Source organism: Aquarana catesbeiana, linkage group LG07 (assembly GCF_042186555.1).
Source record: "Aquarana catesbeiana isolate 2022-GZ linkage group LG07, ASM4218655v1, whole genome shotgun sequence".
NCBI classification, from domain to species: Eukaryota; Metazoa; Chordata; class Amphibia; order Anura; family Ranidae; genus Aquarana; species Aquarana catesbeiana.
In genome coordinates this window covers 191,136,244-191,152,605 of record NC_133330.1, presented here as the reverse complement: position 1 = coordinate 191,152,605, position 16,362 = coordinate 191,136,244, and the positions used below count along the sequence as shown (strand labels likewise).

At 43.5% G+C, this 16,362-nt stretch overlaps 1 protein-coding gene across 7 annotated transcripts in view; it reads right to left on the bottom strand.

The window, feature by feature from the left end:
* Positions 1 to 16,362, bottom strand: part of LOC141103387 (complement factor H-related protein 1-like) — a 553,742-nt gene that overhangs the window by 50,131 nt on the left and 487,249 nt on the right. For 6 of the 7 annotated variants that reach the window (XM_073592913.1, XM_073592912.1, XM_073592911.1 and 3 more), the window contains 2 exons: positions 9,986 to 10,177; positions 6,129 to 6,317 (listed from right to left, as the gene is read on the bottom strand). In XM_073592913.1, coding sequence (XP_073449014.1) covers positions 6,129 to 6,317; positions 9,986 to 10,177 — 381 coding nt within the window. The remainder of the gene's footprint in view (positions 1 to 6,128; positions 6,318 to 9,985; positions 10,178 to 16,362) is intronic. The other variant, XM_073592914.1, reaches the window with a different exon arrangement.

Sequence of the window (16,362 nt, the reverse complement as noted above, 5' to 3'; positions counted from 1 at the left end):
ACAGATGTGCACTGATGAGGTGGAACAGATGTGCAAATGTGCACTGATGAGGCGGCACAGGTGGGCACTGATGAGGCGGCACAGGTGGGCACTGATGAGGTGGCACAGATGTGCACTGATGAGGTAGCACAGCTGGGCACTGATAAGACGGCACAGATGTGACGGCACAGATGGAGCGGCACAGATGGGCACTGATGAGGTGGCACAGATGTGCACTGATTGCACAGATGTGCACTGAGGCAGCACAGGTGGGCACTGATGAGGTGGCACAGGTGGACACTGATGAGGTGGCACAGGTGGACACTGATGAGGTGGCACAGGTGGGCACTGATTGTGCAGATGGACACTGATCACCGCTGGGCAGACAGGTGGGCACTGATTGGCACAGGTCAGCACCGATTTGCACAGGTCGGCATCGATTGGCACAGGTCGGCACAGGTGGGCACTGTACTGATGGGGCGCTGTACTGATGGGGCACTGTAAAAACGTTTTTTAACACTCACAGATCGCTGACAGTTTCTCTTTCTCCTCACACGCTGTCTCTGTGTGAGGAGAGAGAGCCGGAAATGAGAGATGATCTCAAATGTTTACATTTGAGATCATCGCTCATTGGCCATGGTGATCACGCTGTTAATGGCCGCTGTGATTGGCCATTTACAGCGATCTGTGATTGGCTGTGTCCAAGGGACACGGCCAACACAGAATTTCCCCGATGCGCGCTCATGACCGCGCACGGGGAGCGAGGAAAGGGGAGGCCGTTATATGACGGCCTCCCGGGAATTGACATCCGCGCTGTAGCCATCATTTGGCTACGGCCGGATGTCCGGTGGTTAAAACTACTTGCGGCTATTAATGAATTGCCGGTCCGACAATACACATAAAAGTTCATTGATAAAAACGGCATGGGAATTCCTCACAGGGGAACCCCGAACCAAAATTTAAAAATAAAAAAGACGTGGGGTCCCCCTCAAAATCTATACCAGACCCATCAAGTCTGGTATGGATTTTAAGGGGAACCCCGCGCCAAAATTTAAAAAAAAATTGGTGTGGGGTCCCCCCAAAAATCCATACCAGACCCTTATCTGAGCACGCAACCTGGCAGGCCGCAGGAAAAGAGGGGGGGACGAGAGAGTGCCCCCCTCCTGAATAAGGGACCCATAACGGGTGACCCCGCCCCCCTCTGACGTCACGGGGAATGCCACAGAGACCTGAAGGGTCTGGTATAGATTTTGAGGGTGACCCCACTCCATTTTTAATTTTTTTTAATTTTAGCCGGGGTTCCCCTTAATATCCATACCAGACCTGGAGGGCCTGGTATGGAATTTAGGGGGACCCCCCACGTAATTTTTTTTTTTTTAATTTTGGTTCGGGGTTCCCCTGTGGGGAATTCCCATTCCGTTTTTATCAATGAACTTTTATGTGTATTGTCGGACCGGCAATTCATTAATAGCCGCGAGTAGTTTTAAATGACTTTTTTTCCTTTGAAATGTCATTTTGCTGTCAGACGGTTCTAAACACGGGAAACATGCGCCCCTTTACAGGCATACTATAGACACCCCCCAGGTACAAAATTTAAAGAAATATTACACTTTTATTGTTTCACTTTAAGCATTATTAAAATCACTGCTCCCGAAAAAACGGCCGTTTTTAAAACTTTTTTTGCATTGATCCATGTCCCCTGGGGCAGGACCCAGGTCCCCAAACACTTTTTATGACAATACCATGCATATAAGCCTTTAAAATTAGCACTTTTGATTTCTCCCATAGACTTTTAAAGGGTGTTCCGCGGCTTTCGAATTTGCCGCGAACACCCCAAATTGTTCGCTGTTTGGCGAACTGGCGAACAGCCGATGTTCGAGTCGAACATGAGTTTGACTCAAACTCGAAGCTCATCCCTAGTCATGAGGCCACCAGCCTGTGCTAGGGCCTGCTGCTGCTAAGCCATCTCCTCCTCATGGCAACGGTTCACCTAAATGGAGGCTTGCTGCTGGGCCATGGTGGCTTGCATAAGTGCCTTGATGACCTCCTCCATGCTTTTTCCTGCTGCTTGCAGTGCCTGAACTGATTTCACCCAAGACATGCAATAGGTACACTGTCTCTTTAAATGTAATTTGCAGGTTTAAACAGCTTTTGCGGCTGCAATGCACTCTGCCAGCACCCAAGACACCAGTTGTAAAGTTTGGGGGTTATAGCTCCACGGGACCATGTGCAATTTTAAACAAAAAGGTGTTTATTTTTCTTCAGGCAAACACAAAGAAATGCTTCCAGCAGCAAAACAAAATGCCACACAAAAAGTCCACTTGTCTTCAGCACAAAACAGCATCATCAAAATATAGGAAAATACACAGTTCATATATGTGACTTCACCCAGTCTGGCTATCTGGCAGCTTCCAGCAAACGTGCAGCACTCCAAACAGGTGTCTCTCTCCAACTTCTACTCACACACACACACCAGCACACCTAATACTGCTTCCTGCTTTAAGTGCTGCTTCCTGTGGCCCTTGACCCTGTGGGGGATGGAGTCCCTGTAGTCAGGAGTGGAGGCCCTTTTCTCACCTGAATAGCACTTCAAGGCCTCCAAAATTCTGGTTTCCAAATGCCTCTCTACTAACACAGAGGCCTGCTAGTCAGTCCTCTCCTTAACATGGCTATTCCGGGAATTCCTCACCCATCTCGGGTGACCCCCTGTGTAATCATACACTTCCTTTAACCAGTTAACAACCGCGCAATACCCGAATGACGGCCACAGCGTGGCTTGATAACTCTGGGAGGGCGTACATTGACGTCCTCCCAGAATCGTGCTCCCGTGCGCCCCCTGGGGCGCGCACCCGGAATATCCGTGACATCACGGATCACGGTAAATGCCCGCTGACAGCGGCCATTTACCACGTAATCGCTCCGTCAAATGGCTGAGCGATCACTTGTAAACAAACCGATGTCACGTCTGGTTCCTCTCTCCCCTCTCTGTACCGATCGGTACAGTGTGAGCGGAGAGGGGAGAGATCGGTGGCAGTAGCGATGTGGGCTGGATGTGTAGTGCCCACAGCGCTGATATGTGCCCATTGCAGCCTCATCCATCCATGCTCAGCCATCTATACTCAGCATACTCATCCATCCATCCATGCTCAGCCATCTATACATACTCAGCAATACTCATCCACCCATGCTCAGCCATCCATCTATCCTCAGCAATACTCATCCATCCATACTCAGCAATATTCATCCATCCATCCATGCTCAGCCATCCCATCCACCCCCATCCATAGTCAGCCATACCCAGCCATACTCAGCCACACCCAGCCATACTCAGCCACACTCAGCCACACCCAGCAATACCCAGCAATACTCAGCCATACCCAGCCGTACTCGACCATACCCAGCCGTACTCAGCCATACCCAGCCGTACCCAGCCATGCTCAGCCATACCCAGCCATACTCAGCCGTACCCAGCCATTCCGCCCATACCCAGCCATACTCAGCTGTACCCAGCCGTACCCAGCCATCCCATCCATACCCATCCATACTCATCCATACCCAGCCACACCCATCATTACTCAGCCACACCCAGCCATACTCAGTCACACCCAGCAATACCCAGACATACTCAGCCGTACTCAGCCAAACCCAGCAATACTCAGTCGTACGCAGCCGTACTCAGCCATACCCAGCCGTACTCAGCCATACCCAGGCGTACTCAGCCGTACCTAGCCGTACTCAGCCGTACTCAGCCATCCCATCCCAGCCATGCTCAGCTGTACCCAGTCGTACTCAGTCGTACCCAGCCATACCCAGCCATACTCAGCCGTACCCAGCCGTACCCATCCATCCCAATTCATGCTCATCCACACCACATCAGTTCTCATCCATGCCACATCCATGCCACTACAGTGTCTCACAAAAGTGTAATAGGTAGTCAACTTAGATTTGGCATTTTTGCCCCTAGAACACCTGATGGTGCTCCCTGCATGTTGGGCCTCTCTATGTGGCCAGGCTGTGTAAAAGTCTCCCACATGTGGTATCACTGTACTCAGGAGGAGTAGGAGAATCTATTTTGGGGTGTAATTTTTGGTATGTACATGCTATGTGTTAGAAATATTGTATAAATGGACAACTTTGTGTAAAAAAAAAAAATGTGTTTTCATTTTCTTTACACATTTTCCAAAAACTTGTAGAAAAAATGACATGTTCAAAAGACTCATTATGCCTCATAAAATATATATTGGGTTGTTTTCTTTCCAAAATGGGGTCATTTTTGGGGCGTTTCCATTGTCTTGGCGCTCCAGGGCCTTCAAAAGTGTAAGAGGTAGTCAAGAAATTATATGTGTAATTTATGCTCCAAGAACGCCTGATGGTGCTCCCTGCACGTTGGACCTCTGTATGTGGCCACGCTGTGTAAAAGTCTCACACATGTGGCATTGCCATACTCAGGAGGAGTAGTAGAATGTGTTTTGGGGTGTAATTTGTGCTATACATATGCTGTGTGTGAGAAATAACCTGCTAATATAACAGTTTTATGAAAAAAAAAATCTTGATTTTGCAAAGAATTGTGGAAAAAAATTACAACTTCAAAAAACTCACCATGCCTCTTACTAAATACCTTGGAATGTCTACTTTACAAAAAGGGGTCATTTGGGGGGTATTTGTACTTTCCTGGCTTGTTAGGGTCTCAAGAAATGAGATAGGCCATCAGTGCATCAGGTGTGATCAATTTTCAGAGATTGGCATCATAGCTTGTGGACTCTATAACTTTTACAAAGACCAAATAATATACACCAATTTGGGTTATTTTTTACCAAAGAAATGTAGTAGTATACATTTTGGCCAAAATATATGAAGAAAAAATACTAATTTGCTAAATTTTGTAACAGAAACTAAGAAAAATGCATTTTTTTACAGATTTTTCTGTCTTTTTTCTTTTATAGCGCAAAAAATAAAAAGCCGAGCAGTGATTAAATACCACCAAAAGAAAGCTCTATTTGTGTGAAAAAAAGGACAAATATTTCATATAGGTACAGTGTTGCATGACTGAGTAATTGTCATTCAAAATGTGAGAGCACTGAAAGCTGAAAATTGGTCTGGTTAGGAAAGGGGTTTAAGTGCTCAGTGTGTAAGTGGTTAAAGGGACCATAACCCAAATACTAGTGCTATATAGCACCCATCCAGGACCCAATCTTGGTGTCCTGTACATAATATATATTTAATATTTGTTATTTTTGCCAAAGACTAGCGGTACTGGTGGCAATCTGTCAGTGACAGAATTGTACACTGAAAGGCTTATAATGAATAGGAATAACAAAAATCTCTGTCTCTGTTATTACTAATGGTGTGCAAGAGGAAATAAGTGGGATATTACTCTTTTGAACCCTCCTACTCTGTTGTATCATCATATTCCTTAACCCCCAGATGTGGTTCTATCACCTATACTGCCACACTGTTATTAGATATGACATCATTTTTACCACCCTGGGACATTTCCAAGGTTTGATCCATCCTATCTGTCCCCTTAATTCGATTTTTGGTCTGCCCACTGCCCTCTCAACACTACTTCAATGTGTGCTTCACCAGAATTACCACCATTACCACTGTCTGTGATACATGTTGTATGATGGAGATGAAGAATATTTTGCTCTCCGATTTAACTATATTGTTCTCTGAAAAAAATAAGCCAGGTTTGTGCTTTTATTCTAATATAGGAGTGTCATAAAGAGGTTCTGTTTCGTTTCATCAAAGTCTTATGTAGGGTCTCACTTTGTGTACCATTCCTTTGAAAAACGATGAGACTTAGAGAATATATTACTGAAAAGAAAACCTGTATAGCAAATCCAGTAAACTAATCACACAAGCAGGAATTACATTTCTGAAGGCATTCTTTACACCAACAGCTTGCACACCCTCATGTTTCCATACTGCATGAAAGTGACGTTTATTTTTTTTTACAATAATATACAGTATATGTGGTATCAATAATTTAGAAAAAGTGGAGCTTTCTTTTAACACATTTAACCTGATTAATACACAAATAGTGGGAACCAGATCTTTTAGATAAGAAAGTGACTGTGGGGAATGAAAATGTATAATAGCTATAATGTGAAAACATTTTAAGTCACAGTATTTTGACTGCTACTTACCCATCTTGACACATTTGGGATATTTTAGCTTTCCATCCAAACATTTACCATTTAACAGCTTAGAATCAGATATGTTGAATGTTGGCAGGCACTTAAATTTTACAGTTTCATCGTGTTCCAAATACTTTTTACTGGCATTTACAATTGTGTTATTTCCTTTTAGGTAATTATCATTTAGGACACATGGCTCTGAAAAGGCAATAGAAAAATGACTTTAGAATTATTTTTGCAACATATTCTTATTCTGTGACAATGTAAATACGTATGCTTCTGAATTAATACAGTTTCAAGTATATTATTGCACATGTATATAATCAGGCAGATGTACACTGGTTTTATATAGTGTACCTTAGGAATGATTTTTGCAGAGTCGGACATAAGGCATTTTAACTGTGCAATACCATAGGCAAATTTTAAACTGTTAATCCAATTTGAAATATCTTTTACACATATCAAAATGTAGTTCTGAAAGTAGAGACAGATCTGACCCAGGTTTTGGTTGGGCCTCTAATACCTGGGATGTCCCAAATCACAAAGAATAATGTGCTGTACCCTATTGTCACAAACTTTAGTGCTGTGGCTCTTCTTTTCCCCTTTCCCCTTCAACAGTCAATCATTTATTATAGAAAATTCTGTAGCCAGCTGGATTCCATGATTAGTAAATTATAGCTACAGACGAGGGCCTCTGACTCGAGACCAACTTGTTTGCATTGCTCTTTTGACTGCTGTGATCCTATTTCTATGTTATTATACAAAATCATGAGTCTCTTTTATAGCTACATTTGCTAATTAGTCTGCAAAGAATGGGGGCAAAAACTTTAATAAAATGACAACGATTTTTAACTAATACAAAATGGACATATTGTAAACTATTAATGCTTTCATTGAGAAATTGTATATTCATATTATAGTCAAGTACAGCAGAAGGGTTCTCTGCTAAAATGCACATAATTGTATCTTGCCACCAAGTACCTGTACCTTTAACGTTATTGAAGGTCTGGTTGAGACCCCTTCCAATTTAAATAATAAAAACATATTTATATTTCTGTCTTGAATTGAATTTTTCTATCTGCTTCTGACTGACTACTTTGCAAAGTGATTGTTTACTTGGCCTTTTTGGATAAGATGATATTACTTTCACTTAAGACATCCAGTCATTTGCAAGCAATCGGGCCGATTTAGCAAGCGGAATGTTCACTGAAACAAGGCAATGCTTTGTTCATTTTAAATACCCAATCATGTATTAGAAATAAACTCACACTTGGGTATTCTTTACCTCATAGAGACTGGTCATCAAATAAAGTGTTTTTTTTTTAACTTTGCCAGGTGATTGTTAGTAAATTTTAGTTGACCCGCCTCTACTCCTTTGCTAAGCCAACCCAATGTCTCTAAAAGTTAGTGTGATTTGGTGCAGTGTGGATTTTGTGTCTAAAAAGAAAATGTAAGTTGCTTAAAGCAGACCTTCACTCAATAACACTTTTCACCATCCTTATCCTCCCCTCTGCAGAACATAAAAAGCACAGTTTTATTTACTTTTTTTAACTCATGTTCGACCCAGCCCCTGCCTCAATTTTCACCCGGGCAAGAATGATGTAAAGCCTCCTTTTGCAGCCTCTTGGGACACCAATGTCCCAAGAGGCTGCAGGATGCCCCCCAAAGTGCAAGAAGATTCATCTGGTGCTGCTCCATCATGGGGGAGGCTGCAAGAACCTGAAAGATACAGCCGAATACTTAGGATAAAGAGAAGGAAGAGGGCGGCTTGGGGTTGGTATATGCAGAAGAGGTGTGACGGGGGAATAAGGACAACACAGGATTTTCTGGGCTTAGGAGTATGTTTTTCTTGGTTAAAAGGTAAATGCAGTTTTGTGATTTAATGAATTGGAAACATGTGCACAAAGCAAGGTCCATAAAGACATGGATGAGCGAGTTTGGGGTGGAGGAACTTGACTGCCCTGCACAAAGTCCTGACCTCAACCCAATAGAACACCTTTGGGATGAATTAGAGTGGAGACTGCGAGCCAGGCATTCTCGTTCACATCAGTGCCTGACCTTACAAATGCGCTTCTGGTAGAATGGTCAAACATTCCCATAGACACACTCCTAAACCTTGTGGACAGCCTTCCCAGAAGAGGTGAAGCTGTTATAGCTGCAAAGGGTGGGCCAATTCAATATTGAACCCTATGGACTAAGACTGGGATGCCATTAAAGTTCATGTGCGTGTAAAGGCAGGCACCCCAATACGTTTGGTAATATAGTGTATATTGTATATACAGGCGATACTCAAAAAATGTGAATATCGTGCAAATTTATTTCACTAATGTAACTTAAAAGGTGAAACTAATATATGAGATAAACTCATTAAATGCAAAGCAAGATAGTTCATGCCGTGATTTGTCATAATTGTGAAGATTATGGCATACAACTCATGAAAACCCCAACTCCACAATCTCAGAAAATTAGAATATTGGGAAAAGGTGCAATATTCTAGGCTCAAAAGGTAATTGCAAAAGAAGTTGGATGTTCCCAAAGTGCTGTATCAAAGCACATTAATAGAAAGTTATGTGGAAGGGAAAAGTGTGGAAGAAAAAGGTGCACAAGCAGCAGGGATGACCGCAGCCTGGAGAGGATTGTCAGGAAAAGGCCATTCAAAAGTGTTGGGGACTTTCACAAGGAGTGGACTGAGGCTGGAGTCAGTGCATCAAGAGCCACCACACACAGACGGATCCTGGACATGGGCTTCAAATGTCGTATTCCTTTTGTCAAGCCACTCCTGAACAACAAACAACGTCAGAAGTGTCTTACCTGGGCTAAAGAAAAACAGACCTGGTCTTTTGCTCAGTGGTCCAAAGTCCTCTTTTCTGATGGGAGCAAATTTTGCATCCCATTTGGAAATCAAGGACCCAGAGTATGGAGGAAGAATGGAGAGGTACACACTGCAAGATGCTTGAAGTCCAGTGTGAAGTTTCCACAGTCTGCGTTGATTTGGGGAGCCATGTGTTGGTCCACTGTGCTTCATTAAGTCCAGGGTCAACGCAGCTGTCTACCAGGAGATTTTGGAGCACTTCATGCTTCCTTCCACAGACAAGCTCTATGGGGATGCTGACTTCATTTTCCAGCAGGACTTGGCACCTGCCCACACTGCCAAAAGCACCAAAACCTGGTTCAATGACCATGGGATTACTGTGCTTGATTGGCCAGCAAACTCGCCAGACCTGAACACCATAGAGAATAGAGCATTGCCAAGAGAAAGATGAGAGACATGAGACCAAACAATAAAGAAGAGCTGAAGGCCACTATTGAAGCATCCTGGTCTTTCATAAGACCTCAGCAGTGCCACAGGCTTATAGCTTCCATGCCACGTGGCATTGAGGTAGTAATTGCTGCAAAAGGGGCCTAAACCAAGTACTGAGTACATATGCATGCTTATACTTTTCAGAGGTCCGAAATTGTTCTATGTAAAATCCTTGTTTTATTGATTGCATGTAATATTCTAATTTTCTGAGATTGTGGATTTGGAGTTTTCATGTGCTGTAAGCCATAATCATCACAATTATAACAAATCACGGCTTGAACTATCTTGCTTTGCATGTAATGAGTCTATCTCATATATTAGTTTCACCTTTTAAGTTGCATTAGGGAAATAAATTAACTTTTGCATGATACTCCAATTTTTCGAGTATCACCTGTATGTATATATGTATCTGAGTCTTGTAGCCAGATGACATGATGGCAGACACTAATTCAGCATTTATAAGATAAAATGGAATGGCAACTTTTGGGAAATAAACATGTAAAAAAACAAGAATGTGAAAACATTTCAGGCCACTATATATTACAGTACAGTGGCTGCTACTCACCCATCTTGACACATTTGGGGTATTCTAGCGTTCCATTCAAGCATTTTACATGTAGCAGCTTAACATCAGATATTGCAAATGTTCGCAAGCACTTAAATTTTACATTTTTGTTATGTTCCACATACTTTTCCTTGGCATTTACAAGGTCTGTGTTATTTCCTTTTATGTAATTAGAATTTAAAATACATGGCACTAAAAAGGTAGCAGAAAAACAACTTTAATATTTTTGTAACATATTATTATAATAAAACAATGTGAAATAGTATGTTTTTAAAATAATACAGTAGCAAATATTTTATTGTTTTTGTATACCTGTATAATCATACAAATATACCCTGGTTTTATATATGTTTAACTAGTTTCACACTAATTTGGGTGCAGGAATGAATTCCTAATGGCATCCCCACCCACTGGAAAATATAGTGTGTTTCCCTGTGCGCAGAAAAGCATAGAAACACATAGGCGTTGATTTACTAAAGGCAAAAAGACTTTGCACTTTGCAAAGTGCAGTTGCTCCAGAGCTTAGTAAATGAGGTAAGGGTAATACCCAAATAATACCCAATCACGAGCAAGGAAAATAAAAAAACAGCACTTTAGCTTACACATGATTGGATGATGGAAGTCAGCAGAGCTTCTGCTCATTTACTAAGCTCGGGAGCAACTGCACTTTGCAAAGTGCACAGTCTTTTTGCCTTCGGTAATTCAACCCCATAGTGCCAAAGCAGCTGCAGTTTGAGGCTCCATGCACACTGGAGCTCATAAACGTCCGTTTTTTGGAGTCTGGGCGTTTTTTTTAACAGCTGATAAACTCCACTCTATGTTATGTGTCCATGGAAACATGTATTTTTTTTAGCTTTTATCAGTAGTGGAGTTTATGGGCTGTTGTCTGAAAAACATCAAATTGCATTCAAAGTTCTGTTTTTCTGACCACAAAAAAGCTAAAAAACACTAAACGCAGATAAACGCTCATAAACTCGCAATAATTAGCATTTGGCGTTCTATTTTTTTCAATGCATTGTGGGAGTTTGGGAATGCATTGTGGGATTTTTGGAGTGTCCTCTGTGTATTTTTATTAAAAACGCCCATAAACGCGAATGCTAAAAAACGCTCATAAACGTGCATAAACGCTAGTACAAAACGCTGTTAAAAGCACGTTTTACAACCAGCGTTTTCTGCCAGCAATCTGGCGTCCATAAAAGCTTTTTTGAGCTCCAGTGTGCATCGAGGCTTAGAAAAGGGTCAGGGACCGTTTCCCTGCAGTTTTTGCAGGTACAGAAGCCCATTTAGGCCTCTTTCACATCATATGTGCAGAAAAACTGATGGAAAAAATGTGCAGATTTCACATGCAGAGAATTTACATCAGTTTTCATGTGAGCTTTATTGAGTTTTGTACACCTTGCAGATTCTTGTGCAGAAAAGATCCACACATGATACTAGTGTTGTGGTCTGAACAGGGCACATAGACAATTGTTCTATTTGTGCTCTTGCAGAATGTTTGCAGAAAAATTCATGTCACTGCGCACCGGTGTGAACAAGGCTTTAAATAAGTGGCTGCAGGGAACCGCATAGTGTGAACCGAGCCTTTAAAATGATTTTTGAACTTGCAGAGGCAGACATAAGTCTGTTTATTTGTTTCTTAATGTTCTACACAAATTTTAAACAGTTTATCCAGTTTGAAATAATTCTTTACATATGTTAAAATGTAGTTTTGAAAGTTGAGAAGACAGAGTACACCCAGTTCTCAGAAGGGCTTCAAGCTTTCTACAACCTGGGATGTCCCAAGTCACAAAGAATAATGTGCTGTACATCTTTCCCATCATCACAAATTCTTTTCCTCTTCAACTCTCAATCATTTTTTATGGAATGATCTTTAGCAAGTCTTATATTATGATTAGTAAATGACAGCTACAGATGAGAGCCTTGTGCTGGAGGCCAACTGGGTCTAACTGCTCTTTTTTTTTTAGTTAAAGCAGAACTGTACCCATAACAACCTGCTAAAAAAATAATGTTCTTTAGCAAGGAACATACATTCCACATTAATAATTATGCTACCAAAATTAGCGTGTGTGCTGTAAATTGTCTCCAGTATTGCTCCTGTTTCTTCTTGCTGGAGGCTGCCATTTTGCTGAAATCCAGAGCCCCTGAACAGCAGTAAATCATAAAGTGGAACTAAACCCATCGATTTACCGGTTTCAAAAAACAGTTAAATTCCTGGAATACTGGAGATGAAAACGGTCACATTTGATTGTGTCTTCAACCAAACTGTCAAGCCATCAAATGGCTGGTGTCATAACTGATCAAATGTGCTGCACTATGGCAGCTGCAGTTCAAACAGAAGCAGCTTCCTTGGCTGTAAAGGATAGGATGTTTTTTTTCTGATTTAAGGCTGTAGGCAGATCGGCCTCTACAAACTCAGCAGTGCCTAAAAGTGCCTAAAAATGGAGAGAAACTGAGCATGTGCAGAGCAGGGAAAGACAGTATTACTGGATTTTAAACCGTATAGGCGCTTATTTTTAATGTATTGCATAGCTACATCTGCAAAAGGGGCCAACCTGAAGTGATCTAGCAGGACTTAAAGGAGAAGTCCAGCCTGAGCTTTTTAGGCTGGGCTTCTCCTATGGGTCACAGGAGTGCAATTCGTTTTGCACTCCTGTGACCCGTTTTTTCCAGCTGAAGTCCACTCTCTGCTGACGTCACTGCAATCCTAAGTCATCCCGACTTAGGAAGTCTGGATCCGTCAGCTGCCTGGACTGATGGCAGTCTTAACCTCTCAGCAGACGGACGCTCCCCACCCCTCCACAGCTCAGCGCTCCAATGAGCATGGAGGAGCAGAGCAAAAGAGCTGCAGACTGAAAGTCAGCATCTCTCCCCTTGGGGAGGCGAGAGAACCGAGCCATCGGCGGTGTCCGTGGCTTGGGTCTCAGTGCAGAGGCAGGGGGGGGACAGATGCAGCATCGGTCTGATGCTGCATCCACCTAGGAAAGTATGAATCTAGAAAATAGTGCTTTATTTTGGTGGTATTTATTAACCACTGTTTTTTATTTTTATTTTGGTATATAACTGAAAAAAAAACTGAAAAGTTTGAAAAAAAAACAACATATTTTTCTTTGTTTCTGTTACATAATTTTGAAAATAAATAATCTTTCTTCTTAGGCCCCTTTCACACGAGGCGGGCTCCGTTTCTACGGAGCCCGCCTCGGTCCGCCGGCTCAGCGGGAGATCTGTCCGTTGATCTCCGCTGAGCCGGCGGATGACAGGTCCCTCTCTGCTCACTGAGCGGGGAGGGGCTTGTCAGGCGCCGCTGCCGCCTATGGAGGGATCGGACGAAAACGGACAGCGTGTCCGTTTTGGTCACATCTCACCCGATCCGATCCGCCAGCGACGGATCTGGACGTAGAGCCATACGTCTGCTTTTAGCGGATCGGACGGGGTCGGATGTCAGCGGACATGTCTCCGCTAACATCCGACGCTCCATAGGCTAACATGGATCGCCCGTTCAGGTCCGCCGTCAAAACTGACAGGCGGACCTGAACGGTCCGATCGTGTGAAAGGGTCCTTAAGTTTAAGCCAAAATGTATTCTGCTACATTTCTTTGGTAAAAATAACCCAAATCAGTTTATTTAGTCTGTAAGAAATTTAGTCTACAAACTACGGTATAGATCAATCCTGATGTACTGACTGCCTGTCTCATTTCTTGAGGCCCTAAAATGCCAGAATAGCACATATCCCCCAGATGACCTCTTTTTGGAAAGTAGACAGTCTGAGGTATTTAGTAAAAGGCATGGTGAGTTTTTTGAAGTTGTCAATTTTTTTACATACTGTCACCAGAGCATTACAGCATCATTTTATGACTGGTATGGCAGTGATCAGGGATACTGACTGGTGACAGCATGTAAAAAAAAAAATTAACATTTTTTTTTTACATTCTGTGACCAGAGCAGTACAGTGTTACCTGACACTGACCTACTCTGGGGACGTGATCCATTAATTCATAACCATTTTATTGTGTACTATTGTGAAAGCTGTGAATGGCCATAGTCATCACATTCTACAGATGCACTATGATTGGCCCTGCCAGTACCATGTGATCACTGTGACCACAGAGATTATCACATTAGTACATAATAAATGAAAAGCCATTCATTGCATACAACTGCCATGCAATCGCAGTGATTGGTCACAGCAATCACATGGTACTGGGGTCGACTGTCAGGAACCATGAATCAGACCGAGACAGAAGTACAGTAAAATCACACTTGTATATTAATAAAAATAAAAAGATAAATAGAGTAAGCGTAGTCAAAGCATAGCCAGAGTCCAGTAACCGGATCGGGTAGTCAGCCAAACCAGAGTTCAGTAACCAGATCGGGTAATCAGCCAAGCCAGAGTTCAGTAACCAGATCAGGTAATCAGCCAGGCCAGAAGTCAGGGATCCAAGTAGAGGAACAGCAAGCAGGATAAGGAGGCAGAAGTGATGTCAGCAAAGCCAGTCTTTAAACAGGAACGCAGGAGATGGTTTCTTGTGATGTGACCAAGGTGAAGGCAGAGATCAAGTCAGCTGGGCGGCTTTAAGTAGGCAGGACTGATGAGCAGAATCAACAACAGCTGGGTAACTGTGGAGAGAGATGGGAGCTGGCAATTAGCCGACAGCTGAGCGGCCAGTTTAGAGAAGGAAGGGCTGAGCCCAGCCCTGACAGTACCCCCTCCTCAACAACCCCTCCCCCTCGGAGGGCCACCGTGCTTGAGGGGAAAACGTCTATGGAAACCACGGAGGAGGACAGGGGCATGTATGTCCGAGGATGAAACCCAAGAGCATTCCTCCGGACCGTACCCCTTTCAATGCTGTCATGAAAAGGTTCACCTGTCGGTGGCGCTGTCGGTCTCTTGGATCGCAGTACCGGTGTCCACCAGCGGGTGTCTTCCAACACCTAGGACCTGTAATAAGAGGACTCACCTGCTGGTGGCACTGTTGGATCCTTGGGCCATAGTACCGATGTCCACCAGCAGGTGTATTCCAGCAGTTGGGAGCAGACAGCACCTTCTGCGCTCAGGTGTTACATGAGGTAAATTATTGGCAGCCTTATAAATACCCGGCAAGCCCTCACATGCTTGCGTTGGTATCTCTGTCCTTGAGCCCTGACCTTGTTCGCCTGTTAACCGATCCTGAGCCTGCAGCTGACCTTGTTCCCGAGCTTATCCTGACCCAGTCCCTTCTGTGTTCCTGTACCCTTCAGCCCGATCCATCCCCTCTCTGTCCTGTTGGTTTCCTGTCCCTCATTTACTGATCTTCCTGTGTATGACCTTGGCCTGGCTAACGTTTACACTTCTGGAACATCCCTTGTCCTTCTGCTGACCTGCCATGTATGACCCTGGCCTGGCTGACATCTGTGATTCTGGTACTGCCCCTTGCTGTATATATTGTTGTTGTTGGTGGGTTTGTTGGGTTGGTTGTGCACTGTTTGTATTTTCTTATTTATCACCTATCTTAATAAATATCATTATTCACTTTACATGCGTTTTGGGTTATCTCTGTGCAGTCCACACAGTCTGGTCTACTAATTCTCCTGACAAATGCAGCACGGAACCTACGGGAGTCAACAATAGATTGTACTTCATACTCCTCATGGTTCTCAACCTGTATAGGGTGAGGACATGGCACCGAGGTGGTAAAGCGGTTGCAGAACAAAGGTTTCAATAAGGAGACATGAAACACATTTGAGATGCACATAATAGGAGGAAGGTCCAACGCGTAAGCCACTGGGTTAATCCTGCGAAGGATACAAAAAGGCCCAATAAACCAAGGTGCGAACTTCAGTGAGGGAACACGAAGTCGGAGGTTGCGAGATGACAGCCAGACCCTGTTCCCAACCTGGTAGGAAGGCGCAGGCAGGCGTCTGCGGTCAGCAGGAGTCTGTACCTATCATTAGCATGACGCAAAGCCTCCTGGACTTGTGCCCAAGTGGAATAAAGACCACGGAGATGCTCCTCTAGTGCAGGAATACTCTGTGGAACAAACGAGTCAAGCAACATGGAAGGTTGGAAACCATAATTTGCCATAAACGGAGACAATCGGAAAGCAGAATTTAAGGCACTGTTGTGAGCAAACTCTGCCCATGGTAGTAACTCTGACCAGTTGTTGTGATGGTCAGAAATATAGCAATGTAGGAATTGCTCCAAGGACTGATTGGCTCATTCTGCGGCCCCATTAGACTGCGGGTGATACGCAGAGGAGAAAGCAAGCTGAATTCCCAGCTGTGCACAAAAGGCTCGCCAGAACCGGGACACAAACTGACTACCCCTGTCCGAGACAATCACCTTGGGTAGCCCATGTAAGCAAAAGATCTCCCGAGCAAAAATGGAAGCCAGTTCCTTAGATG